Below are 27,762 nucleotides of genomic sequence, written 5' to 3' on the forward strand. Positions count from 1 at the left end.
AGGGGCATCCAATTAGGAGACCCCACCAGAGAAGGGGGCGTGGCTGGCGACCCTGCGCCTTCCGTGGCGCGGCGCCTCATTAGCCATGTTCATTATTCTCCACTTGCAGCATTAGTGCCTCATTGTAGGAATTTGCCCTCCAGGGGCAAGGCTGGCAATGGAGACCGGCTGGCGCTGCAACTTCAATGAGGAGAACACAATGGCGTCCAGCCTTGGATTCCTAAATAGCCATATCGTGGACCTACAAAGCTTCTGGAGGATGGGCACGCCACCTCCTTCATCCCTAGAAGCATCTTCCAGCAGGAAGGAGGAGCTTCAGAAAGGATGGGGAGACATGGAAATGTCTCTGTGCCTGTTGTAGAGCAAATATGTCTGCTTGCGTCCAGGCCCCAGTTTTGATGTCATCCTGTTGAACCCTCACCTTGGTAAAGGGCGCTGCTTAATTTGTAAAAAAAAAAAAAAATGTGCCAGGGCCCTCATCAGGAGGCTACTGCACCTTGCACCACATATTGCCCTGCCCCTCCCAGCACTGCCAATCACAGTACCAACACAACTACGAACCATCACACTCCTACAAGTGTGACAATTTAGACTATTCCCGGCCTCCACAGCTATAAGAATGGTTTGGGCAGCAATTAATAGTCATTTTTAATGTATATTGAATGAATAATTGACTGTTGTTGTGGTCATCTCAGACAGCGCCACCTTGTGGCCAACTGCCACAAGCACGGGTGTTGACAATTAAATGCCGGTGCCGAGCACCGGAAACAACCGGCTTAATTAAGCACTGGTAATGGGTTTGTCTTCATAATTATCTGGGGTGAGGGTGATGAGCTTAGGGCCGAAGGGCCGGATCCAAGCCAGATTTTCAACATATCCACAGAAGATAAGCTGACCCGCAATTTATCTGAATGGACATTATTGGCTCACTCGGCCTATGTGAGACACCCCTAGGCTGGCTCTGCTCGTATCCCAGACTAACGTTCAAAGAATTTCCCTCTGGGTACCTAGCCTGAGGAAGTGTTGCCCAAATCCGGATAGGACTGAGATTTGACTCATCATAGACAACAATTCAAGCTGAAGCAATGGTGTAGGCTGGTAACATTGAATCTCAAATATCGAAGGGACATAATATTGTTATAACAATATCGAAGGACAAGATATAGAAAGGTAAGCTTCTAAGTATTTTCTGTACATAACTCCATGTATATGTACCGTGGTGATGTATATCTCTTCACCGTACGTAGATGTGGACTTAAGAATAGTAAAAACATAGTTCATTCCTTTAGATATTTTGTCCCACTATATTGTTGTAACCGTAGTCTGTCCTGTCGATATTCAGGATTCGATATTCCTGGTCACAATCGAAGCAGTGGCAGACTCCCTTGATATCAGAAGAGAGTGTAACACTATGACTATGCCTTGGAAGAGCTAGAGTTTGGTGTAATTTCTCAACAGTTGTGCGTATTTATGTGACAGGTAACAGGAGGGTGTGGTGGGATGGTCTGAAATAAGGCGTTGGAGGCTTGTCTAGTTAACGTATGATGGCTTTTTACTAACTTTACTCAGGACAAATGTATATAGGGATGCAGCCAGGTATCACAACCAGAGTTTTTCCAGTTGACAGCTCTTCTGGTAGTCTCTTCTTTGGGATGACGTCGCCAGGGTAACAGCCTTTCTCCTTTTCTTCCCTCTAGGTCCTGGGTGATGGCTGCCATCAGTGCCCCTCAAGAAACAGGAAAAGACACAGGTAAGTGATTTATAAATATTATAGGGAGTACTAAACTGTTATGGCAAGAGCTGTGCTTCCCTTACCCTAGTCCAAAACGTGATCCTATTAACCAATCCAATGTGTTCCCGTCACCATCACCAGTGTATATCATGCACATACAGGGGAACCCCATGTTTTTCTTTCAGGGTGTTTCAGGCAAAGTTCACTGGTCCTATGTTACCGTTTCCCCTTCACAGGGTCTGACTTCCTTCTCCCAGATGCACTAGACTAGATCAACCTTTGTCTCCGGACTGTATTCACCTCCAAGTGCTCGTAGACCCTCCTAGGTCAGCGAGTAACTTAGGTGCCCTTAAGTAGTCTCCCTCTTTTGGGATACCTACTCCCTCCCCTTGTGAAGGTGCTCCCAATCCTCTTTTCTCCTGCTTTTTTGATGGCACCCAACCCCCTCCCATTCACCTACCACCATAGCCACAATTCTCCAGAGTTGTGGCGGGTGTCTCTGCATGGGCTATGGCGACCACCACTCCTTTGTTCAGCTCTCCTCATCCTTGGTTAGTATCTATTCCGTTATATATGCTACTCGCGTCCCCTTTCTTACTCTGTGGGACCGCTCCGCGGTCTTCTCTTCGCCACTCTCCAACGTACCAGAACAATCTTGTGATTGTCCTCCAGGTCGGCGTCTTGCCTGTCCTCCGAATCGGCATCCTTCCCCTCGTTCGAGTCGGCGTCTCTTCTTTTCTTGAGACCACTTCTGCATTTGGCGTCCTTTTCTCTGCCTTCTCTCCTCCCCTTTGTTCTTCAAAAGGTAGCACTACATCCATTTTGGTGTATCAGGTAAGTGGGGTGGGTAGAGACATGGTTTCTTACAGAGGGTAGCTCTGCAGGAACTACATTTGTCTCTTAGGAGACGGTATCACAATTCCTTTCTGGATGTATAAAAAAATGTTTTACTTGGATAAGCTACATCAAGGCCAGTCAGTCTAACTTTGTCAATGCTTGTTTGGTGTCAGTGTTGGTTTTGCCGGTACTTGTATAATTACGGCCCTTGTATTATCAAAGCCAATTGAGGTGAGCAGCAATCTGGGAAGGTTATTTTCTGTAATTCTAAGATGGCCATCGTGTGCTTCTAGATCCAACATGACAGCCATCTTGGAACAGTATTACAATAACTATACAATATAACATTGTTGAGTCATCCCAAGGTGGATGTCCACCAAGGCCAAAGCCTTGTCCCTCCTCTGTTTCCCCAGCCTTGTGAAGATGCAATTCCCAAGGGTTCCTCTGATGCCCTAATTCGGTTAAGCGTGAATTCCTTATTGCTCATCTAGCGCCCTAGAATACTGCACCATTTGAGTACTTGCATAAACCAATCATTGTGGACATCTTCCAACCCCCGGTAGGCCCTTCCGGCACTGCTTCAAAGTCACAGCAGGGCATTGGACTCTCCGGCACTGCGCTCTCGTCCTCTATCCGGAAGCCTGGAGACCTTTTCCATCAACGCGCTGCTGATCCACAAATCTAAGTCTTGTTTGCGAAGATCTTGGCAGCGCCTGCTCAAAAAACATTGTCCTACTTAGCTGAAAAACAGCTCCTTGCACAGCTGCCTAACTCTCCCAATTAATGTTTATTGTTTTAAAAGGCCGGATAAACAACATATCAGAGAAGATATCAAGCGCAGTCTCCGGGGCTTTGTGGATATCTGTCGAGAGCGAACTCCTGCAGATGATATAGTGCCTACCGGGGAGCGCGTTAGAGGTTCCATCACAGGCCCTGGTCTTCGAGCTGTCATACTGGAGGCATGCACCACATGCTGATAGCAAGGGCTCTGAAATAAACCTGAAATTGTTTATGTCCCACAGAAGAGAAGGAATACAGATTAGGTCCAGCTCGTAGACCTGATGGAAAGTAAAACCCACTCAGGTTTTTAGGATTCCCAACATGAATATGTAATGGACAAATTTGCATATGATTAATTTTAATTATGATAATTTGCATGTTCTTGTTCATTCTATCAACCAAATTCTTCTTTATTGGAAGGTGCATTGAACACCGCATCCCTACCTTTAAGGAATGACTAAGGACGGAGATGGACGTGCAAATTACCAAGTGTGCCCCCGAAAGACCAGGATAACCAAATGTAGTGGGCAAAGCAATGCCTCAGCCAGCTCAGCCGCAGCGGTCTGCTAAATTTGAGGTTGTTGCTCTGTCGGAGGACAGTTTGCCTCCAAACAGGCCCCTGCATCCATAGCTGAGTTGCTAGCTGAAGTCTTTTCCATGACCCGAAACGCATACAAAATCCCTATTATTGTGAAGTGTGGCTGGAGACTAATAGAGGAGTGGCAATAAAAGATGCTGTGCATAATGGTAGCCTCCGGTCTTGTAATGAAATGAAATCCACTTGCGTTGGAAGGAGACGCTGAGGCCCTCATTACAAGCTGCCCAGTTAATTGTGATACGGGTCGTAACTCCTGTTTTCGCACATATCGCAATTATGAGTTTTGTGATAAATATCGGCAGGTCAAACCAGGCGATAGTTATTTGGGGAAACATGCCAGGCATTAAACAGAAAGTGCAGATTTCTTTGGTAGGCACCAAAATCCACATTATACCCCAAAAACTAGTAATAGGGTTGTATTTATTGCAGCTGATAAGTTCGATCCAGCGGAGTCTGACATTATAAGGCCTGATAAAAATCACATCATTTACGGAGCCTCTCATAATGAGGGCCTTAGAGAGCGCCTCGTGCATTGGATTCACGATGAGTGAGTGCGCATGATAAGTTGAAGCATTGGCTGCACGGCTTCTTATCGGCCAATGTCGTTGCACATGGATGCACAGTGGAGCAAGGATGTTGTGTAAACTGGTATTGTCAGCGCTTCCCACCCCACCAAACTTGTGGTTCCCACACCTCATACAGAAGTGTGGGAACTGCAGGGTTTCCAATGCCTGCTCTTGAGCCAAGTCCTCCATAAGAAGCCCTTATCCCATCTAGCACAGGTACAGTCCTGTTCCGGTGGGAGGGCTGAGCCTGTGTTGTTGCTGTATCACCAGATTCTGACTGTTTCAGACCTTTTCACCTAAGATCAACCTGTCCCCAGGTCCAATCAGAAACCAAATGTGTGAACTCACAAACCAATTGGTGGCCACAGAGAGGTTTTTATCACTCTTGTAAATGTTATCACATAACACTTAAAGTGCTCTGATACCTTCTGGTCTAGCTAGCGCTATATAAAACTCAAATAATATAGATGCACATATGGTAACAGTGCGTAACATACCCTAATATCAGAAATGCAAAAAGTGTGATGCTCTTGCCTCCCTTTCTTACTTTATCAGTCAGAACCATGCACTTATATTGGTGGTGTGAATTAAATGGGTTGAAATGTTGTGGCTTCCTTGCACCGGGCATGAGACCCCTTAAACTGGACAAAACCTTTCATAGCCACAAACTAAGTTCAGGTTTTCTATCAGAATACCGAGATTTTAACACCAATCTGCTGAAATATTGTCTACAAAAAATAAACTACCATAATATTGTAAAAGTAAGCGCATATATGTAAATAGAGGTTTGCCGTTCTTTACTCCAGAAGGCGGTGTTTCAGCAACTCCGTAGAGGTGGAGTTAAGAATAGTAAATTTATACTCACATATATAGACATATGTTCACAATATTGTAGTAGAACTGAGATGGCAAAGTGAGCTAAAGAATGATGATGGATTTAACCCAGATTTGTGACTGGGGGTGAGTGTCTAAAAACTTTCAACGCTCTGCCCATCATCTCCTTGTGTTTGCTTTGTTCACCCTAAGTTGGCAGGGTATGCTCAGACGTGGGTCCCTTACTCTCTTTGCCACAGGATTCAAGCTAGGCTGGGTGATGAAGGGTGTTACCCAGAAACCGGTCCAAGGATGCTTCTTTCCGGTTCAGGGAAGGCCTGGCTTGGCAGTTCGGGCTGGACTGTTCCCATGAGGCAAAGGGTCAAGACTGATTTGCATGAAGCTGGGTCTGAACTGGGGTGGCGAAGCGAGCTAAAGAAAAATGATAGATTCAACACTGATCTGTGACTGGGGGGGAGTGTCTGAAAAGGTTCAGTGCTCCGTCCATTATCTCCTTGTGTTTGTTCCTTACAAAAACAGTCAGACAGCACCACCATGTGGTGGATTGTCATCAGTAAGTGCTGGTGTGAATAATTAAGTACCAGTGCTGAGCACTGGCAAGTCCAGGCACAAATTAGGCACTGAGCTGATGGAGATTGTATGTCACAATATCAAATACAGAAATATCAACTTGCACATTATTGTCAAGATAAGCATACTTAGGCGAACGTATATTTACTATTTTAATTCCACACCCACTCACTTTGAAAATATTGTGTACATTGATATACTGATGCCAATATTGCTGAAGGTCGAAATTTTAATGTCCGTATTGTGGCACCATGATGCAGAATGCTCTGTATCTATGGGATTCTGCTCCTGGGCTCTCACTTTACACCATACTGAATTCTGTGAGCTATAGTCTTGGAACATATCAAATATAAACAATTATTTGAAAAGTGACAGATTAGAACGGTTTGTATTAGGAAAGCTCTGGAGTGGAACGGATTCCACCTTTACCCATGTCTGGAGATGCCCCCACCCTCACTTACATAGAAGTGGGCTGATCATATTCAGGGCCTCAGGAAGTATGCGATTTGGCAGTCACTGAGTTTTCCTCATATTTATGAATTTGCCGTATTTGCCTCATAACCCATCATCTGCTGCATAATCTGCAGGTTTAAAAAAATAAAATAATTTCGAGCTTAAACAGATCAAAGGTGGCTAAAAGCGCAGTGGCACGAGCTGCCACATAGTGGGTGGTCCTTCATAATGGCTGACTGGTCACCTTTCTGTCGCTTCTTGCTCCATTGGGTTCCGAAACTGGTACTAATGAGCTGAAACCTTTATCTGTAATGTTTAACCTGTAAAAATGACAAAATAATGAGGTAATAATGTGCTGCATTATGCTGCATACTTTGGGGCCGATTATGATTGCGTTTTTTCCGCATCCTCCGGGCCGGCGGAAGTCACCGCCGGCCCGGAGGATGCGGAAAAACCGCTGCAGAGCCTCCAAAGACCGACCGCCATATTAGGATGGCTGGTGGGTCTGGAATTCCGTCCGCCGCTATTCCGCCGCGGTCGCATTACAACTGCGACGGAATAGCCCTAATATGGTGGCGGTGTCTAACAGACACCGCCAGCCATATTAGGATGGTGGGAAAGACATGCTTTTCCGCTGCGGCTTTTCCGCAGTCGAAAAGCATACGGACTTTCACTTCGGGGGCCCGTTGCGGGCCCCCTGGGTGAAGGGGGGGTGGGGGGTGCACATGGGGGGTACCTATGGTACCCCCCTGCATTTGCGTGCACAAAGCAGCAGGCACTGCACGGTGCCTGCCGCTTTGTGCATGCAAATGCGATGCATGCATTTTTAACCTTGCGGCGGGTGCAGCTTGAAGCTGCACCCGCCGCAATGTTAAAGATAGAGGATGTGACCGCCACCCTGTCGGTCACATCCTAATCTGCTCGGAGGGAACGCCGCAGCCCCTGCGGACGTTCCCTCCTCCTCAGGGGTCGCGGACTGACTCAAGTCCGTCCGCGATCCTAATCGGGCCCTTTGTTTTTATTTGCCGCATAATGTTGTCAACCCTGCCGCATAATGTGGTCAACCCTGCCACATAATGGGGTCAACCCTGCCGCATAATGTTGTCAACCCTGCCGCATAATGTTGTCAACCCTGCCGCATAATGTGGTCAACCCTGCCACATAATTGTGTCCTCCTCTGCTGCCTAATTCCAGTTGCGCTGATCCTACCGGAATGGAAAGCTAGCCCAGTAGTACAGCGTTTCTAAAGGGCTGGTCGGTCTGGGGCGGGGTCAGTGTCTCGCTCGGAACATTTCAATTTCCGAGTGAGCTGGTCTGTCCCCGGTCACCCCCGCCCCCCCCCCCCCCCCCCCCCCTTTACCCGCACTAATCTGTTTCCCGGGCCTGTCGGACGCCGCCTCCGAGGGCGGCCGCGCGCCCCCGCTGACGGCCCAGGATTTACAGGGCACTCCGTAAACCTAAGTGTTTTTTAGACAGCTGTTCGTAAACATTACAAATTATTCCGCCTCATCTGAGTGCAAAATGCAGTTTATTCTGTCTTCGGGAGGCTGCCGGTGCCACATTTATTTTTATTTGTGGTAAATATATCCATCGCCTGGCAGTGGCGGGAGGTGGGGTGATGTCGCGGGGCAAGTTTCTCCTCTTCCTCGCCTGTGTAATGAAGGCCCTTTTTCACACCCTTCAGGGAGGTGAAGGTGGAAAGGAGCATTTCTTCCACTGACTTCAGACTTATGAGGGCGAATGGAAAAACACTGCTTCTGGCAGTCAAGGGACAACAAGCATTTGCAATGCAATAGGTCTCGCATTAGGAAAGTTTGAGCTATTGGTATTGTAAATGACAAATTTTTAATTTATGTGTTGGTTTTGAAAATAGCGAAATTAATAGCTTTGTCATTTACAATGCCAATATGTTCAACTTTCTCAAATGCGACACCTATAGCATTTGTAATGCAATATGTGTTGTATTTACGTGACTTAGGTGTATTGATCTTACAAATAACAATGGCTTTTATTTTTTTTAAATAATTAATACTTAAATGAAAGTTATTGTAATTTATAATGGCAAGAGCTTAAACTTTTGTAAATAAGTTTTGTGAAGTGAGGGCGATAGATAGAGTGAGGGCGATAGAGTGAGGGCGATAGATAGAGCGAGGGCGATAGATAGGGCGAGGGCGATAGATAGAGCGAGGGCGATAGATAGGGCGAGGGCGATAGATAGGGCGAGGGCGATAGAGCGAGGGCGATAGATAAAGCGAGGGCGATAGATAGAGCGAGGGCGATAGATAGGGCGAGGGCGATAGATAGGGCGAGGGCGATAGATAGGGCGAGGGCGATAGATAGGGCGAGGGCGATAGATAGGGCGATAGCTAGAGTGAGGACGATAGATAGGGCGAGGACGATAGATAGGGCGAGGACGATAGATAGGGCGAGGACGATAGATAGGGCGAGGACGATAGATAGGGCGATAGATAGGGCGAGGACGATAGATAGGGCGAGGACGATAGATAGGGCGAGGACGATAGATAGGGCGAGGACGATAGATAGGGCGATTGATAGAGCGAGGGCGATAATTAGGGCGAGGACGATAATTAGGGCAAGGGCGATAAATAGGGCGAGGGCGATAGATAGGGCGAGGGCGATAGATAGGGCGAGGGCGATAGATAGGGCGATAGCTAGAGTGAGGACGATAGATAGGGTGAGGACGATAGATAGGGCGAGGACGATAGATAGGGCGAGGACGATAGATAGGGCGAGGACGAGAGATAGGGCGAGGACGATAGATAGGGCGATTGATAGAGCGAGGGCGATAATTAGGGCGAGGGCGATAATTAGGGCAAGGGCGATAAATAGGGCGAGGGCGATAGATAGGGCGAGGGCGATAGATAGGGCGAGGGCGATAGATAGGGCGATAGCAAGAGTGAGGACGATAGATAGGGCGAGGACGATAGATAGGGCGAGGACGATAGATAGGGCGAGGACGATAGATAGGGCGAGGACGATAGATAGGGCGAGGACGATAGATAGGGCGAGGACGATAGATAGGGCGAGGACGATAGATAGGGCGATAGCTAGAGTGAGGACGATAGATAGGGCAAGGACGATAGATAGGGCGAGGACGATAGATAGGGCGAGGACGATAGATAGGGCGAGGACGATAGATAGGGCGAGGGTGATAGATAGGGCGAGGGCGAGGGCGATAGCTAGAGCGAGGGCGATAGCTAGAGCGAGGGCGATAGCTAGAGCGAGGGCGATAGCTAGAGCGAGCGCGATAGCCAGAGCGAGGGCGATAGCTGGAGCGAGGACGGTAGATGGAGCGAGGACGGTAGATGGAGCGAGGACGGTAGATGGAGCGAGGACGGTAGATGGAGTGAGGACGGTAGATGGAGTGAGGACGGTAGATGGAGTGAGGACGGTAGATGGAGTGAGGACGGTAGATGGAGTGAGGACGGTAGATGGAGTGAGGACGGTAGATGGAGTGAGGACGGTAGATGGAGTGAGGATGGTAGATGGAGTGAGGACGGTAGATGGATAGATGGAGTGAGGGCGGTAGATGGATAGATGGAGTGAGGGCGGTAGATGGATAGATGGAGTGAGGGCGGTAGATGGATAGATGGAGTCAGGGCGGTAGATGGATAGATGGAGTGAGGGCGGTAGATGGATAGATGGAGTGAGGGCGGTAGATGGATAGATGGAGTGAGGGAGGTAGATGGATAGATGGAGTGAGGGAGGTAGATAGATAGATGGAGTGAGGGCGGTAGATAGATAGAGTGAATCTGTTTGTCACAAATTAAGCACTAGGAAAGCAGCACCAATTCCAAAGGCCACACAAGAAATTCTGTAAAGACACAAACCGTGAGCAAAAGGCAGGACTAAGAAAATAAAAGTCACATTGAGCGAACAAATGTACCTGTTTCCTCCCCGCCTCCCCAACACCACCTTAGGAAGGATGCTGTAGGCGGTTATATGTAGATGGCAGCACTATTGCCTTATATTTCCACAGCATAAGCCTGTGTGGGCACCACAGAGAAGCACCGCAAACCGCGGATACAACTGTGTTCTGTTAGTGGCATGGTGAGCGTTAAAACCGGTGTGTTCATACAGCGAGAGTAACGCTTGCCCAAAAGGATATAGTTTTAAAAACAGAAATTGATAATTTGGTGGGGGAACTGGGTCACTAGCACCACTGCAGTCCTTTATTAACTACTACACATGCCTGTCTTCATAAACATATTACTTACCTGTAACCTGCCCCATAAATCTATATTTACATTCACATGTAAATCTATGTGGCATTGTGTGTCCGGAGAGCACCCAAAAATGTTGCTGGGTTGACGAAATTATGTGCCCCAAAAAGTCAAATTTACTGAAAACAGCTGCCTCTAAAATCCTATTAAAGTTTAGTCCATATACTCTTCTTTCAGGTACATTCCCCCCCCCCCCCAAAAATCATATTGTGAAGCTGCTGCCTCATGAAACACCGCCACTTCATTATTTGCAAATTAAGCATTACGAAGGCAGCAGTAGCTACGTGTTTACTGAGCAATGTAACTAAAAGGTTTACGAAACTAAAAGCCACATATCAAGTTTAAAGGGCACGCCTAAAACATTAAAAGCAGATATCGTGAACAAAGGCACAATACACAGTGAAGTGTAAAAGCCAAACGTTACGTCCAAAAGACTCGTATATAGGTAAAGAAGGTTTGTGTGGCCTGAAAAGGACACATTCGGATTCCAAAGAATGCACAAGAAGCACTTTAAAAGCACAAATGGTGAGCATAAAGCACATATAAGACAAAAAAAACTCACATATAGCAAAGAAAAGTACATGTTTGGCCTCCCCACTTTAGGATGCAGTAGGCTGTTAGGTGTACATGGCAAGCCCTATTACCCTTATATCTCCACAGCATAAGCCCTGTGGGCACCACAAGGAAGCACAAAGTACAGCCGCTGAATAGAAAGCAAATACAAGGACTGTGGTCTGTTTCTGGGATGGCGAGCTTTAGGCAGGGTGTGTACATACAGCACGACTAGCATCTGACCAAAAGGTTGTTGGAGAAAACTCTGTACACGGTTAATGCGGTGGGGGGACCGGGTCACTAGCACCATTGCACTCCTCCTTCATTAACTACTCCACATGCCTGTCTTCAAAAGCACATTACTTACATGTAACAGTAGCTTTGCAACATAAATCCTGATGTCCATTTGTGTATATTCCAAACATCAATATATCTGTAAAGCCACTGAAATTATATGGCTGACGACCACCCAAATATATGGTCGGGTTGACTAAATTATGCACATTAAAAATGACAAATTTACGGTGCCTTGTCTGTATGCTAAAGATCGCAATGCAAAACCCGTAAACACATATCGTTTTCAAAGTATAAGTTGTGCATAAACCATTCACAAGCACTAACAGGGCGGCAATAGCTAATTATTCCCATCTACATACAAAATAATTTCATAGCATAGCACCACTTGCGTTCAAATGTATTTATTACATGTATCAAAATTAACAGTACTTCGTCCACAATAAAAGATGAATAACTACAACTAAACAATAAAAAATATTTGCCAAACTCGTACGTGCCACTTTGACCCTTTAACAACATCCCACCCTTATTTCTACAGTTTATATGCTTTATGTTGTGCAAGCTAAACAGAAAACACCCTGTGTGAAGCTACCGCATAATTAAAACGCATGCATCTCTTCTCTTAGAAATTAAAGTGTTAAAGCGGCAGTAGCGGAGGCCCTATTAAAATTCAGATGATCAACTCTGTGTAACGCAAGTTACAAATTAACCAGTACCAAAACGGCTATACCTACATGTTTGCAGCTACACACCAACAATGTTTGTAGCTTTAAATTGAAACAGAATCAATTTGTTAAATTAAACTTAAAACTTCGTTTTTTTTTGTTTACAAAATTGCTTTCACGAGGTTTGTAACTGTGTTAATTACATAAAATACATAAACATATGTTATGGGGAAGAGAGCAGGCTCAAAGTCTGCTGTAGTGTAAGTTTCGGTGTAAAATTCTACACTTCAGAAAGGATTCCAGCACACGCTAATGAAGCGTAAACAAGCCGAGCAAGACATTGTGAAAGTAAAGATAAGAGAAAACTAGCCAGAGTCCACGAAAGTCTCTTGTTACAGACACAGGCTACAGCGTGGGAAACAAGCACCGTTTGTGAAGCATCACCATACAAAACCTGACGGCGATAATGCATTCCATTCAGACTTGCATAATCACGGTTTCACTCCCTCAGTCCTAAACGCCAAACGGATTGCAATAAGCCTTCGGTGACATTTACTCAAACACACGCAGTTAGCAGGGGCGGAGCGGGGAGAGGGTGTTAAGCAGCAGGGGCCTTTGAAGTGAAACTTCACTTCAAAGGTGTGGGAGGAGTGCGGCAGAGGGACAGACGGCGATTTGGTGATGTGCACGCGCATTTTAGGTCAATGCGCAAGCGCATTGACCTAAAAGCCACGGGCACAGCACCAAATCGCCAAGTTGGGTAAAGTCTGTTTAGGCCCCTATAGAGCTTCGCCAGCTAGGCGCATGCGCCCAGCAGGCGAGCCCTAAAAAGCAAAGCCCCAGTCATTTAAATGTCAGGGGGTAAAGGGCAGAAACCTAGGGGTGCATTCAGGAGTACCCTTATATATATACCTTCGTGCTATATTGCTGTTATAGTATCACAAGGCCAATTTTTCGGATAATATCGGGCTCAGCAACAACCGAGCAATACAGAAGCCCGTTTTAGGCTTCGACTATAAGCAGGCCCACTGGAATTATGCGGCAGAGGCAAATTGTGCGGCAGGGTTGACTAAATCTAAAGAAAAGGCAAATTATGTGGCGTAATGCGGCATATTTTATGGTAGTATTGCTTGATTATTTTGTAATTTTTACACATTAACACTGTCTGAGTCAATATATCACCCCATTCGTACCAGTTGAACGCGCAAATACAGCAAAAAGCAACAGAAAGGTGAGCAGCGAACCCCTGGGAAGGGCCTTCCAGTGTGCAGCACCATGTTTGTTATGTTGATTTGTATATAGGGTGACCAGATCTTCAGAACCAAAAACCGGGACATTTTGGATAAATAGAAGGACTACAATTTTTCACCCACGGAATGGAGCAGCATGACAGCTCTCATCAACAAAGGATCGCAGACGATGCATTAAGTAAATAAATAAAACGTAATTTCTACAAGCAACATAATACCTATTAATTAAATTGCTTACTTCTAACAGCTGCTAATTAGCACCGCGTTAGAACACCCAAAAAAGCACTGCTTCCAGTCGACCCCCTCTAAAAACCGGGACATGAGCCAAAATTGCCGAAATCTGCTGGGACAGCTGGTGGAAAAATCGGGACTTTCCGGACAAATCCGAGATGCCTGGTCATCCTATTTTTATAGCGCACTAATCAACGGAGAGGGTATCCAGGCACTAGGGTAGGTGTGAGGTCCCCAAGGTGCTTATAAGAATAGCCAGGTTTTCAGCTTCTTGCGGAACTCAAGAAGTGAGCGGGAGGCTCTGATGTGTTGAGGGAGGTCGCCCCAGACATGGACTGATGGACGCCTTGAATGCAGCCATTTTCTCTTCTGGAAATCTACGGACTGTGTCTGTCTGAGTGACCACAAATACAAGGGTTGTCACTGGGCACTGGTCTTCCATTCAGCCAAGAGAACACCCAATCGAGTAAATGAACCCATGAATGCTGCAAGTCACTGTCTAACGCCCCGAGCCATTGGGCCTAAGAAACAGGTCCGCTCTTAACCGTGGCTCCGCCCATTCAAGGGGACGCCTTAAGTTGTCGCAAGGCGGCCATTTTCTTTTCCTGGCTGCTTAGTTAGTGAACAGCCATAACGATGAGGAAGTAGCAGCCCTCCCCTCCCCGGGATCAAGACAGCACAGTTCAATGCGGGAGTCAGCAGGAAGCTCATTGGTCAGCAGCCCCACCCTTGACAGAGCCAGCGGGAAGGTCAAAGGTCACTGCCTGGGCGCCATGTTGCAGTATGTCAAAGGACTTTGATGGAACATTTGGCAAGTCCTCAGGACTCCCATGCCGCCAATTAGAAACAGTAAAAATGATGTGTGTTAAAAAATAAATCCTGGAGCAAGCAGTCTTGTTAATTATTCAGAGAGCTTTGAGAAGGCGGCGCGTGCCTGCTCTGTGATGCCTGATTCTCGGGAGCGACAGGCTTGATGAAGCAACTTACAGCACCGCCTCCCGCGGAAGGGGGGGCTGCATAATTGGAGTGACACTGAAGAAAATCAATTTGAAGGAATCAGGTCACCTGCAGTATTAATAATGTATCATAGCTCTGTTAATATGGGGCCCCAGCCTCGTTCCCCAAAGGGGCCCATCAGACGCCAGGCACAAAGACTCACAGCTGTCAGTCATGAGGGCGGCGGCAAGGCGGTCCACCCCAAGCCATGTGAAGTGGGATCTAGGCGCTGGACAGAACACTGGCACGCCATCCCCCGAACTCTATAGGGGTGTTCCGCGGGCAGCCATGGCCACGCGACATCTGACACGTGCCCTCCAACCCTGAGTGCCGCTGGTGTGGTCATAATATATATCTACAATGGTTCTGTTGGAAGGCAGAGAATATTGCTTCAAACATTTTGTATTTTTTCTTCCAACTTTGACATATCAATAAATGATTTCAAACACACAAGAGTCTGGTTTCCTTTGTATATTGTTACTCATATACCGAGGTTTACAGAAAAAGAATTTAGGCAAGACTGTCCTTGAAAGTGACATAAAGGTGAAATGCTCATGCAGTGTGATCAAGTGACTTAGAACAAAACGGAAAATATGGCAAAACAAAAGAATTGTTATAGGGCCAGTTCTGTTCTTTGGACCTATGTATAACCACAGCTAGGTTTGAAGCAAATACTTTTCATCGTGTTCTGAGTAAGTGTGGGGCACAAAATATATATCGTGGACGTTTCAACCCTATTAGTCGTGTTTTCTTACAACAACAGAATGGGGCTTCCTCAGAACTAAAAACAAGTGCAGCCAGGAGTCATAAGAAGCTTGACTGTCCAGTACAAATCCTTGGTCAGAGAGCACAAGAAATGTGCATAGAAGTATAAAAAGGCCCCTCCCAGCCGGGATGAGGTGAAAGCAGTGGCTCACAGCTCACAATCTATGCTTCATGGAGCATAGATCTAATATTCTTAACTTCACATTTACCTATCATGACAATATGTTGGTGGTCGATGTAAGAGCAAGTTGAGATTAAAACCTTGCTAGTTTGGTACAACGTGTATAAACAACAAGAGAGAAAGGGCCAACGAAAATACTCTCACGCCCCTGGGAATAAACAATCACAAACAACAAGAGAATATTTATAACTATACCAGTACAAAGTTCCGTAGGACTGGTGGTCAGGTAAAACAGCCCCCAACACCCTTCAGTGCTCCATGCAAAAGTATTAGCTGTGTCCTAAATCGGTAGTGTGATTAACAAGAGGAAAAAGGAACCCTCAGGCACCCACACACGGTAGGTAGCCGTTTGTCTTCATAGGGATCCTATGGTTAGTGCGTGTGAAAATACATCAAACCAAATAAGTGCAGATTAAAATGAGTGTAGATCACTCCCTCAACCAACACTTTTAATGGAGAGGTGATTCGAACTCAGTTAAAACCAAAATGTGTAATCGGACAAAAAAAGAGTTAAGTAAATTTGAACCCTTTGTCCTTAAAAAACGGTCGACATGTTTCAGCTATCCGGTCTTGTTCGACCCAGCATTCCTCAGGACCAGATATATCTAAAAAAAACTCACCCTGCGAGGCAGTACACCCCCTAAAAGTGTCTACACACGGTGGATGGATGATCACATAAACGCGTTTTTTTAAAAAAAGGAACCAACTTAGGTTCTAAGTATTGGTCAGCGTCTTGTGCGTTACCTCTTCTTATACGAGGTTTATGGAATTTAGCTAGATATCCACATTCATCTTGGGCATATCGAAGGATAAACCTTCTTTTTGGGATTTCGTTGTTCCCAAGTTAATAACTCCGTGAGACCGTGGTGGAGGAAATCTTCACGCCAGCATTATCTCACTGGCGACTCCCTGCGTTGTTTATCCTTCGATATGCCCAAGATGAATGTGGATATCTAGCTAAATTCCATAAACCTCGTATAAGAAGAGGTAACGCACAAGACGCTGACCAATACTTAGAACCTAAGTTGGTTCCTTTTTTTAAAAAAACACGTTTATGTGATCATCCATCCACCGTGAGTAGACACTTTTAGGGGGTGTACTGCCTCGCAGGGTGAGTTTTTTTTATATATATCTGGTCCTGAGGAATGCTGGGTCGAACAAGACCGGATAGCTGAAACATGTCGACCGTTTTTTAAGGACAAAGGGTTCAAATTTACTTAACTCTTTTTTGTACGATTACACATTTTTGTTTTAACTGAGTTCTCATCACCTCTCCATTAAAAGTGTTGGTTGAGGGAGTGATCTACACTCATTTTAATCTGCACTTATTTGGTTTGATGTATTTTCACACGCACTAACCATAGGATCCATATGAAGACAAACGGCTACCTAGCGTGTGAGGGTGCCTGAGGGTTCCTTTTTAGGTCTCGCTCGAGACCTATTGCAGTTAAGTCGGCTCTCAACGGAGACAGGCCTGGGCACGAGCGCCGATTGCATATCGTGGACGCGCATGCCCAGTGTCCCGGAGCCGTGCACATCTCCAGAAGCACATCTCCAGATTGCCAGGGTCAGCCATGCCTCTCCAGTCGCACGCGCACACACACTGCATACACACACGCTCACACACAGGTACCAAGCCCCCCAAGCCCCACTTACCGCCTCAGCCGACACTGCCACGGCTTCTCGGGATCATTCACTACGTGGGCACGGACTTCTCGCAAAGACGGAAGTCCCGCCCCACGACTACCGTGAGCGTGCACATCCCGAAACCGGAAGTTCGGGAGAGTGCACGCTCACGGCTTGTTATGCCGATTGGTTTATTTATTTGTTTCACGTTGTGCCTATTGTCCTTACCCTTGGGCAATCGGGACATAAATCTACTAAAGAAAATACCGCCCATCCCCGCGCTCATAAGTAGCAGGAACCGACCAAGTGCACGGCTAGTGAAATTATAACATATTTCCATCAAAGTGCCCCATTACAACTACGTGCACGTGCTGTCAGTGCTTTGTCTGAACTGGGCACAGTGTTCTCAGGTTGGCTCCATGCTCCAAAGCCAAGAATGTGCACATCTTATCAACTTTTCCTCGTCTGCAGGTAGAATCACGTTGACTTTTACAGACACTTTTCAACGCCCTTCCTGTTTGTTATGATAAACTTGGTACTGTTTAATGGGATGACGGTACGGATTTGTCCAGTTTCGTGGAAGTTACGGAGAAAAACACTCAAGTGGAAACTGGAATTTTGTGTGACAGATACAATTTGTACGTAAAGAAGCGTGGTGGCAGAAGAGACCAGTGCCACTTCTGGCGAGGATCAGGTTTGCCGGGAGCCATTTAAGGCTCTTCCTCAGCTGGATTGAAGAACGGGTGGATGCAGGACAAACGGGTATTTCCTTTGAGCTACGGAAGAGATTGAAAGACGTAAAACGAATATTTTTTTCTACTTTTCCAATTGCGCCTGATGTATTTTGATAGATAATTGGATATATGCCCCCTCCCTCCCCCCCAGACATATATGTAACGCGTAGTGTACAGGTTGACTCCCGAATTTGTTAAATAAAACTTTCATCCTTCTGAGGTAGATGACGTGCTCAATTGAGTTGAGTAATAACACCTATTACGTTGGTAGTCCGATCTTCGTTTCTCAGATTACACCCGGAAGTACTAAGTTTCATTCCCGAGTTAAAAAAAACAACAACTTTATGTTCAGTGCCTTTGTGAGGAGCTGAAGGAGATCACCTACTGCATGAAGTGCATCTGTTGTTTATGGAAGTGAGGCGACGACTACTCCCAATACCATCTTATTTTAATTGAGATTGGAACGTCCTAAAACCTAAAATACAATTTATAAAAGCTCCATGGGTGTCGTCCTTATCAATGAAATTATTGTAGGCGCTCAATGGTCAAGTCAGGCAAGATTTTTACCACTGTTTACTGGCTAGACCGACACACAACTTCTTGTAATTACAGACAGCTTCTTTGTGAGAGACACTCTGTTAAATACAACGCCTACAATAGCTAAAAAAAACATCTACACTCTGAATCCGCCCTAGATGGAGCTGTTTAAGAGGTTTGCACCGAGTAACTTGGCGAACTGTGTCCCAAGGAACGTACTTTATTGTGCTCCAAATGCTGGTGCCTCACATTATTTTTTGGTGATTTGTTAACGCGAATTTCTCTCAGTTGTGGACCGGCATATGTAGCATTTCTGTGTTGGTTTTCTACTTGGCATGAAAGAATCAACTCATTCCTTTAATAAAATTGGTTAATTACGTGCCATTGTGTGTTTTCTCTTGAGCTCACTTACGACTCCAGTAATTCATGTCTTCTGGTCGAAGTTGAATTTCTGTATTTGCAGCTTGCATTTGCCTGTGTTGCTGTGCACGTACATGCATGGAGCATCAAATACGGTCCTCACTAAAAGAGTAGGCTTGGTGATTGTTGTGCATTGAGCCTACTGTGGCAGCCAATAGGGGAGTGTTAAAAAACTCCCGTTCACTTTTAGCTCAGTTCTCCACAGTATTGCCCGTTTAAAACTTTATCTACTGGACAATTTTGTTTCATGTAGGCATTACAGATATTAGTTCGGGACGGTAACGATGGATTTCAGTAAGGAAACTTGTAGGCATGTTGGCTTTTGGATATTGGAACCGAAAGAGAAATGGGTCTGGTTTACGCTGCAGGGATCGTTACTGTAATGTTGCTTGCCCACACTTCACACTGAGACTAGGTAGGTGTATAAATTCTTTCTCTTTATTTACACCAAAACAAGTAACTTGAGCATAAGGGCGCCGAGCGTCTGCACAGTGACTGCTCCGGTCGCCAACTGCCGTTCTCCCCGTTCGCGCCTTGCAATCCGCGCCTACTGCGCATGCGCGCGCGTCGCGCTCCTGTCTATAGCGTGACGCGTCATCGCGTTCACGCTCATAGACTAGAGCGCATCCTACATATCTCCCCTTTTTAACAATGAACAAAATAACTTTTCTCAAACTCTACAGTATGTCCATGGTCCCCAATGTTCTCTGGCTGGGCCACCAGTCTGACAAGCCTATGATTAATGTCCACCCATTTCAAAGTCTCTATATCGAGAGGGCACTGTGACTGCCCTGCCACTACGGGTGTGTCTTACCGGCATGTTCTCATCCACCTCTCTTTCTCCGCCGGATCTCGCTCCATCTCTCCGATCTCCACTCTGTGTTACTCCAGTCGGTATAACATCTCTGGCTGTAGACCCTGTGCCGGGATTTTCCATCTCACTGTCCTCTCCTATTCCATCGGGAAGGACTTCATCACCCTGCTCTGGTTGAGGCCTGGTTTCATGGAAGTCCCTCTGTGTCTCTATCTCCTCCAGCTTGGGCCATACGACTATCTTGTTCACTCTGGCCATGCGGTCTTGGGACCACACCCTGCCATCGCTGAGGAGGGCTGCTCTACCTCGCACCTCCTTGACTTGTAACGGCTGACTATATTTGCTGTCACCTTTCTTTTGTAGGGTAGGGAGTTTAACCCTAACCCACTCTCCTTCCTCCAGCTCTGTTCCTTTCACATTTCGACGTTTGTCGTAGTTAGCGGCATAGATCTTCTGGGCCTTTTCCAAATTGTGCTGAACCACCGCAGGGGACCATTCACTGGTGATGGTCTTCTCCCTCCATACTACATTGTCCCGAGTGAACGGATGCCGTCCTCTCAGCACTTGAAATGGACTGTACCCCACAGCCGTGGGGGTGATCCTGTAGGACCACAGCATACTCATCACCTCGGTCTCCCAATCCTTTCCCTGCGTGATGGCCGCCTGTATGGAGCCCATTAGCACACGGTTGAACCGCTCCACCTGACCGTTGCATGCAGGATGATACACTGCCGTGTGTTTCGACTCAATACCATTCCTTCTCATAAACCTAATCCATTTGTCCGAGACAAACTGCGGGCCATTGTCACTGAGGATAGTTTTGGGAATGCCTTCTCTTAAGAACACTGTCGTCAGGAATTTCAGAATCGTGTCAGTGTCCATGGATTCTTGAATGTCCACCTCAGGCCATTTAGAATACTTGTCCATTACCACACATAAATACTTGTTCACTCCTTTGCTGTCCAGGACAGGCCCCAGTATGTCGATGGCCACGTTCTCCCAGGGCCCCTTTGGTGTGTCAAACTTCCCCAAGGCCGGTCGGAGTGGTCTAAGCACTTTGTCAGCGCCTTGGCATTGGCCGCACTCCCTTACTTGCCTTTCAATGTGGACATCCATGCCTGGCCACCAATACATTTGCTTGACGCGTGCTTTGGTCTTTACAATACCTAGATGGCCCTCGTGCAGTAGAGTTAATAATCTGGGTATTAGTGAATCTGGCGGCACAACCCTCTCGCCTCTATAGATGAACACTCCCGAGTCACTCAGGGACAGTTCCTCTCTTATTTCATAGAACCTCCGTACTCCATCGGTGAGCCTCCTTTTGTCTGGCCAGCCCGACGTCAAATGACTCTTTATCTCCATTTTTTCCACGTCCTGATCATAGGCGGCCTCCCATTCTTGGATACTTATCGATCTCTCATGGTCCTCCATGCTTGCCACCATCTCTTCCTTATCCAGGGCATCCTCCGGCGCCACTTCCATCGCCGCAGCCCTACTGAGATAATCCGCGACCCTGTTCTGCGTTCCTGGCAGGTATTCGACATCATAGGTGTAATCGAGCAGCTTCAAAGTCATTTTTGCTATTCTCGGGGTCGCCGTCTCATGACCCGAGGAAGTCAGGACTTTGATCAGGGGTTTATGATCAGTTTGCAGCTTAAATCTTGTGCCCCAAACGAACTGCCGGAACCTGCCCAAAGCCCAGGTGACGGCCAGCATCTCTTTTTCAATGACGCTGTACCTTTGCTCCGTCGGAGACAACGCACGTGAAGCAAAGCTGATCGTTTCAGTGGCACCATCATCCCTCACTTGTGCCAGAACAGCCCCTAAGCCCTTATCACTGGCATCTGTTGTCACCACGGTCTTGCCCGAGGGGACAAACCCTTGCAATGGAACAGCTTGGCTGATGCAGTCTTTGATCGTGTCAAATTCCAATTGCGCTTCTGAGTCCCACTCAAACTTTGTCTTGTCTCTGATGAGTTGCCTCATTCTGTATGTCCTGGTGGCAAAGTGTCTCACAAACTTGCTATAATACTCGGCCATTCCAAGGAACGACCGCACTTCCTCCTTGGAGCCGGGAGCCTTTGCATCCTTTATGGCCTTCACGTTCCGTTCCTTGGGTGAAATTCCACTCGTGCTGATCTCATGACCCAAGTATGTCACCGAGTGGGTCCCAATCTTGCATTTGCTCCATTCCGCCGTTAGCCCCTTGTCTTGCAGCACTTCCAGAACTCTCTGCAACTTCCTGTCGTGATCTCCTTTGGAAGAGCCCATCACCAGGATGTCATCCTGAAAGTACTGTACCCCCGGAATGTCCTTGAACAGCCGATGCATCAGCTTCTGAAAGACAGCCGCTGCGGATGCCAGGCCAAAGGGCATCCTCCGGAACTGGTAGCACCCAAAAGGTGTAATGAAGGCGGTGTACTTCCTGCTCGATGGATGCAGCTCGATATGATAGTAAGCAGACGTGAGATCTATGGTGGAGAAGTGAGTTACACCTTTTGTCTTGGCGAGCATCTCCTCAATTCTAGGTAGGGGAAATTTCTCCACGATGAGATTTTTGTTGAGCTCGCGGAGGTCAACGCAGAGACGAACCTGTCCATTGGGCTTCTTGACCACTACCAAGGGGGATAGCCACTCCGCACTGTCCACCGGCTCTATGATGCCTTGCTCCTCCAGCCTTAGGAGTTCCTGTTGTACCGCTCCACTGGTAGACATGGGTATGTTCCTGACTTTATGCACCACTGGTACTGCGCCCTCCTTGAGGACCATTCTGTGGACGAACTTGTCCAGTTTCCCAACTGAGCCATCAAAAACTTTGGGGTATGCTGACTTCCAATCTTCCTCTCTCGTGAGGGGCCACTCGTCCGTCAAGAGAATCTGCTCTTTGCCTCCCGGGTTGAGTATGATTCCTAGATCTCCTGCGTCTCTCCACCCCAGCACTGAAGGACCTCTCTCTGCTATATACAGGGTGCACGTGGCTGACCTCCCTCTGAATTCGAATATGAAGTCTCGGCACCCCACTAGTGGAATGGCGTTCTCAGTATACGAGATGGGTCTGATGTCCGGCGGCCATAGGTCTGGCCCCACCACAGGCACAAAGTCTTCTTCCCATATGGATCTTTGCACGATGGTCCAAGGAGATCCTGAATCGACGGCCACATGTACCTTCACTCCCCCTATCAGCATGTCCGTGCGAGGCTTATCTCTTCGCTTCCCCGTCACCTCTAACACTTGGTCCTCGATGCATAACACCAAATCGTCGTCTTCCAGGTCGTCCTCCCCGCTGACGTCCGCTGTGGCCGCATCGACGCACTTGACCGTGGATTTCTTCCCCTTCTTGCGACATACTTTTTCAAAATGGCCGACCAGGCCACAAAACGAGCATCTGGCGCGGAACGCGGGACAGCGTTTATCCTGCGCCGAATGTGCCGTGCTGCCACATCTATAACACGCAAACTTGTTGTCTGGACCAGAGCGAACTGTCTGCTTCCCTGTCCATCTCGAATCCTTCCTTTGATCTCCATACACCCCTCTGGGTTTGCTGGGCTGGGGTGCCTCGTCTATCTTGTTTACCATCTGTCTCGGTGCGTTCTCACGTTTGGCTGCTTCGGCACCGCGTTTTGACATCTCAGCCTTTTTGACCATAGCAACAACTTCCTTAAGCGATGTCTCGCTCTGCGCCCAAAGTTTGTCCTGGACAGTCCTGCACGTGGTGTGCATGACAATTTGGTCTTTGATATACTCCTCCTGCAGACCCCCGTACTGGCACGTGATGGCCAGGCGTCGGAGCGCCGCCACATAATCATCAATCGATTCACCAACCTCCTGCTTCCTCTGTTGGAAATTATACCTGTCTATGGAGACACAAACTGCTGGACGGTAATGGCTGTCCAAGTCATCCAGGGCGTTTTTAAAGACATCTGTTTCAGTCGCTCCCCTCTCCTTAGGCACCAGGTTCTTGAACACTCTCACCCCCTCCGGGCCCAGGTTGTGGAGTAACAGTCTCTTCTTCCTTTCCGGGGTGAATGCCCCTTCATTTTCATCTTCAAGTGCTTCAATGTAGTTTTGAAAGTATTCCTTCCAGTCTTCCCATTTTAGCTGTGGTTCACCCGGTCTAGGCAGGAATGGGACAGGGGCCATCAGAGCCGACGCTTGATTCGCCATCCTGGCCTCGCCTCTGGGGTCTACCACCTGGGCACTGTGTTGAATGGGTACACCGGATGCTCCTGCACTCCCTGCCGTGTTCCCTTGCCCTCTGGGGCTACCTGGGGTGCTATCCCTTCTAGCCTGCGTGGGGTCGTCAGTTTGTGCCCCTTCCTCTGTCTTGGGGTCGATGCCTTTGGCTGCCAGGGTGCTGGCTGTGCTCTCCTTCCCTGGCCCGGCACTGACCTGGTTATTGGAGCTGTATTTGGTTGTTTCCGTGCTTTTCCGCTACTGCCACACCCTCTGCTCGTCTTTTGTTGCTGTTGTCCTTCTGCTGGTTGGTGTGGGGCTGTCGTGGAGTGCCTACTCCTGACCACTGTACTCCCTGGTGTTCGTGGTCCCAGCCTCGTCGCCAATGTAATGTTGCTTGCCCACACTTCACACTGAGACTAGGTAGGTGTATAAATTCTTTCTCTTTATTTACACCAAAACAAGTAACTTGAGCATAAGGGCGCCGAGCGTCTGCACAGTGACTGCTCCGGTCGCCAACTGCCGTTCTCCCCGTTCGCGCCTTGCAATCCGCGCCTACTGCGCATGCGCGCGCGTCGCGCTCCTGTCTATAGCGTGACGCGTCATCGCGTTCACGCTCATAGACTAGAGCGCATCCTACAGTTACGTGCTGCTTTTATAATCTGGTTTCATAAGCTTTAGTTCTGCATTTTTAGCAGATTTCTGTCTTTCTGGGGATTCTGGTAGGAACCAGAGTGCACCAGTAAACCAACAACATTAGTTCATTTCCTGGAGTGCGCAATATTTACGTGTAGATTTTCCTCTGGATCAAACATTTCTCCTCTACAAGTGTAGCGCATATGTACTATTGCAGATTTTCGCCCTAGAGAGCACTTGATCTTTGACAGGACCAACTCGTCAGGTGCTTCAACTCGAGGACTAAATCTGTAAAAGGCGTGTGAATACCCAGAACCTTACAAGTTTGGTGTTCCTGCTATGACAGGTTAATACGCCCAGAAGTGCCCACACTCTCACCATCACCTCACAGTTTGTGAGTCTGACTGACAGTGCCTCTCTGCTGGCACATTTGTTGCATTCGTAAGTATACCTTTGAATTAAGAAATCCATCAGTTTTGATTATCTGTAAAAGTATTACTAATTTACACTCAAATGGCTATGTTTGCATAACAAAGTAATACTTGTATATAGAAAATGCTTTGTGAATTCGGCCTTTTTTTGTTAAAGCGACATGTTTCAACATAGTTTTTATGCATGTGACTTTTGCACCAGGATGGCTCAGTGAGTACAACCGTGCCTGCTTTAAAATGCTGTGACCTGCAGGTCATGAGTGTGAATCCCAGGAATGCTGACTTAACTTTCCATTCTTCCAGGATGGGTAAATGGAGTACCATTAAACTGGGTAATACTTAATTCTTATATTTTGAATGCCTTTTGCCACTTCCAAGCATTGAAAATATAAGAATTAAGTATTACCCAGTTTAATTGTACTCCATTTACCCATCCTCACCCTCACACCCCTCACTCACCCTCACACCCCCTCACCCACCCTCACACCCCCTCACCCACCCTCACACCCCCTCACCCACCCTCACACACCCTCACCCCCCCTCACCCCTCACCCCCTCACCCTCACCCTCACACCCTCCAACCCTCACACCCTCCAACCCTCTCACCCTCCAACCCTCTCACCCTCCAACCCTCCAACCCTCTCACCCTCCAACCCTCTCACCCTCCAACCCTCCCACCCTCAAACCCTCTCACCCTCCAACCCTCTCACCCACCAACCCTCCAACTCACCAACCCTCTCACCCTCCAACCCTCTCACCCTCCAACCCTCTCACCCTCTCACCCTCTCACCCTCCAACCCTCTCACCCTCCAACCCTCTCACCCTCCAGCCCTCTCACCCTCCAACCCTCCAACCCTCACACCCTCCAACCCTCCAACCCACCAACCCTCTCACCCTCAAACCCTCCAACCCTCTCACCCTCCAACCCTCTCACCCTCCAACCCTATCACCCTCCAACCCTATCACCCTCTCACTCTCCAACCATCTCACCCTCTCACCCTCCAACCATCTCACCCTCTCACCCTCCAACACTCTCACCCTCTCACCCTCCAACACTCTCACCCTCTCACCCTCCAACCCTCTCACCCTCCAACCCTCCAACCCTCCAACCCTCTCACCCTCTCACCCTCCAACCCTCTCACCCTCCAACCCACCAACCCTCCAACCCTCCAACCCACCAACCCTCTCACCCTCAAACCCTCACACCCTCCAACCCTCTCACCCTCCAACCCTCTCACCCTCCAACCCTCTCACCCTCCAACCCTCTCACCCTCCAACCCTCTCACCCTCCAACCCTCTCACCCTCCAACCCTCTCACCCTCCAACCCTCTCACCCTCCAACCCTCTCACCCTCCAACCCTATCACCCTCTCACCCTCCAACCATCTCACCCTCCAACCCTCTCACCCTCTCACCCTCCAACCCTCTCACCCTCCAACCCACCAACCCTCCAACCCACCAACCCTCTCACCCTCAAACCCTCTCACCCTCAAACCCTCTCACCCTCCAACCCTCTCACCCTCCAACCCTCTCACCCTCCAACCCTCTCACCCTCCAACCCTCTCACCCTCCAACCCTCTCACCCACCAACCCTGTCACCCTCCAACCCTGTCACCCTCCAACCCTGTCACCCTCCAACCCTGTCACCCTCCAACCCTGTCACCCTCCAACCCTGTCACCCTCCAACCCTGTCACCCTCCAACCCTGTCACCCTCCAACCCTGTCTCCCTCCAACCCTGTCTCCCTCCAACCCTGTCTCCCTCCAACCCTGTCTCCCTCCAACCCTGTCACCCTCCAACCCTGTCACCCTCCAACCCTGTCACCCTCCAACCCTGTCACCCTCCAACCCTGTCACCCTCCAACCCTGTCACCCTCCAACCCTGTCACACTCTCACCCTCTCACCCTCCAACACTCTCACCCTCTCATCCTCCAACCCTCCAACCCTCTCACCCTCTCACCCTCTCACCCTCCAACCCACCAACCCTCCAACCCACCAACCCTCTCACCCTCAAACCCTCACACCCTCCAACCCTCTCACCCTCCAACCCTCTCACCCTCCAACCCTCTCACCCTCCAACCCTCTCACCCTCCAACCCTCTCACCCTCTCACCCTCCAACCCTCTCACCCTCCAACCCTCTCACCCTCCAACCCTCTCACCCTCCAACCCTCTCACCCTCCAACCCTCTCACCCTCCAACCCTATCACCCTCCAACCCTATCACCCTCTCACCCTCCAACCCTATCACCCTCTCACCCTCCAACCATCTCACCCTCTCACCCTCCAACCCTCTCACCCTCTCACCCTCTCACCCTCCAACCCTCTCACCCTCCAACCCACCAACCCTCCAACCCACCAACCCTCTCACCCTCAAACCCTCTCACCCTCAAACCCTCTCACCCTCCAACCCTCTCACCCTCCAACCCTCTCACCCTCCAACCCTCTCACCCTCCAACCCTCTCACCCTCCAACCCTCTCACCCACCAACCCTGTCACCCACCAACCCTGTCACCCTCCAACCCTGTCACCCTCCAACCCTGTCACCCTCCAACCCTGTCACCCTCCAACCCTGTCACCCTCCAACCCTGTCACCCTCCAACCCTGTCACCCTCCAACCCTGTCACCCTCCAACCCTGTCACCCTCCAACCCTGTCTCCCTCCAACCCTGTCTCCCTCCAACCCTGTCACCCTCCAACCCTGTCACCCTCCAACCCTGTCACCCTCCAACCCTCTCACCCTCCAACCCTCTCACCCTCCAACCCTCTCACCCTCCAACCCTCTCACCCTCCAACCCTCTCACCCTCCAACCCTCTCACCCTCCAACCCTCACAACCTCACACAC

At 48.4% G+C, this 27,762-nt stretch overlaps 1 protein-coding gene across 1 annotated transcript in view; it reads left to right on the plus strand.

Annotated features, from left to right (window-relative positions):
* The window catches only part of TNFAIP8L1 (TNF alpha induced protein 8 like 1), a 635,767-nt gene that overhangs the window by 128,934 nt on the left and 479,071 nt on the right, over nucleotides 1–27,762 (plus strand). The window contains exon 3 of the mRNA XM_078669950.1: nucleotides 1,698–1,750. Within this exon, the coding sequence (XP_078526076.1) occupies nucleotides 1,698–1,750 (53 nt within the window). The remainder of the gene's footprint in view (nucleotides 1–1,697; nucleotides 1,751–27,762) is intronic.

Source organism: Lissotriton helveticus, chromosome 12, assembly GCF_964261635.1.
Source record: "Lissotriton helveticus chromosome 12, aLisHel1.1, whole genome shotgun sequence".
NCBI classification, from domain to species: Eukaryota; Metazoa; Chordata; class Amphibia; order Caudata; family Salamandridae; genus Lissotriton; species Lissotriton helveticus.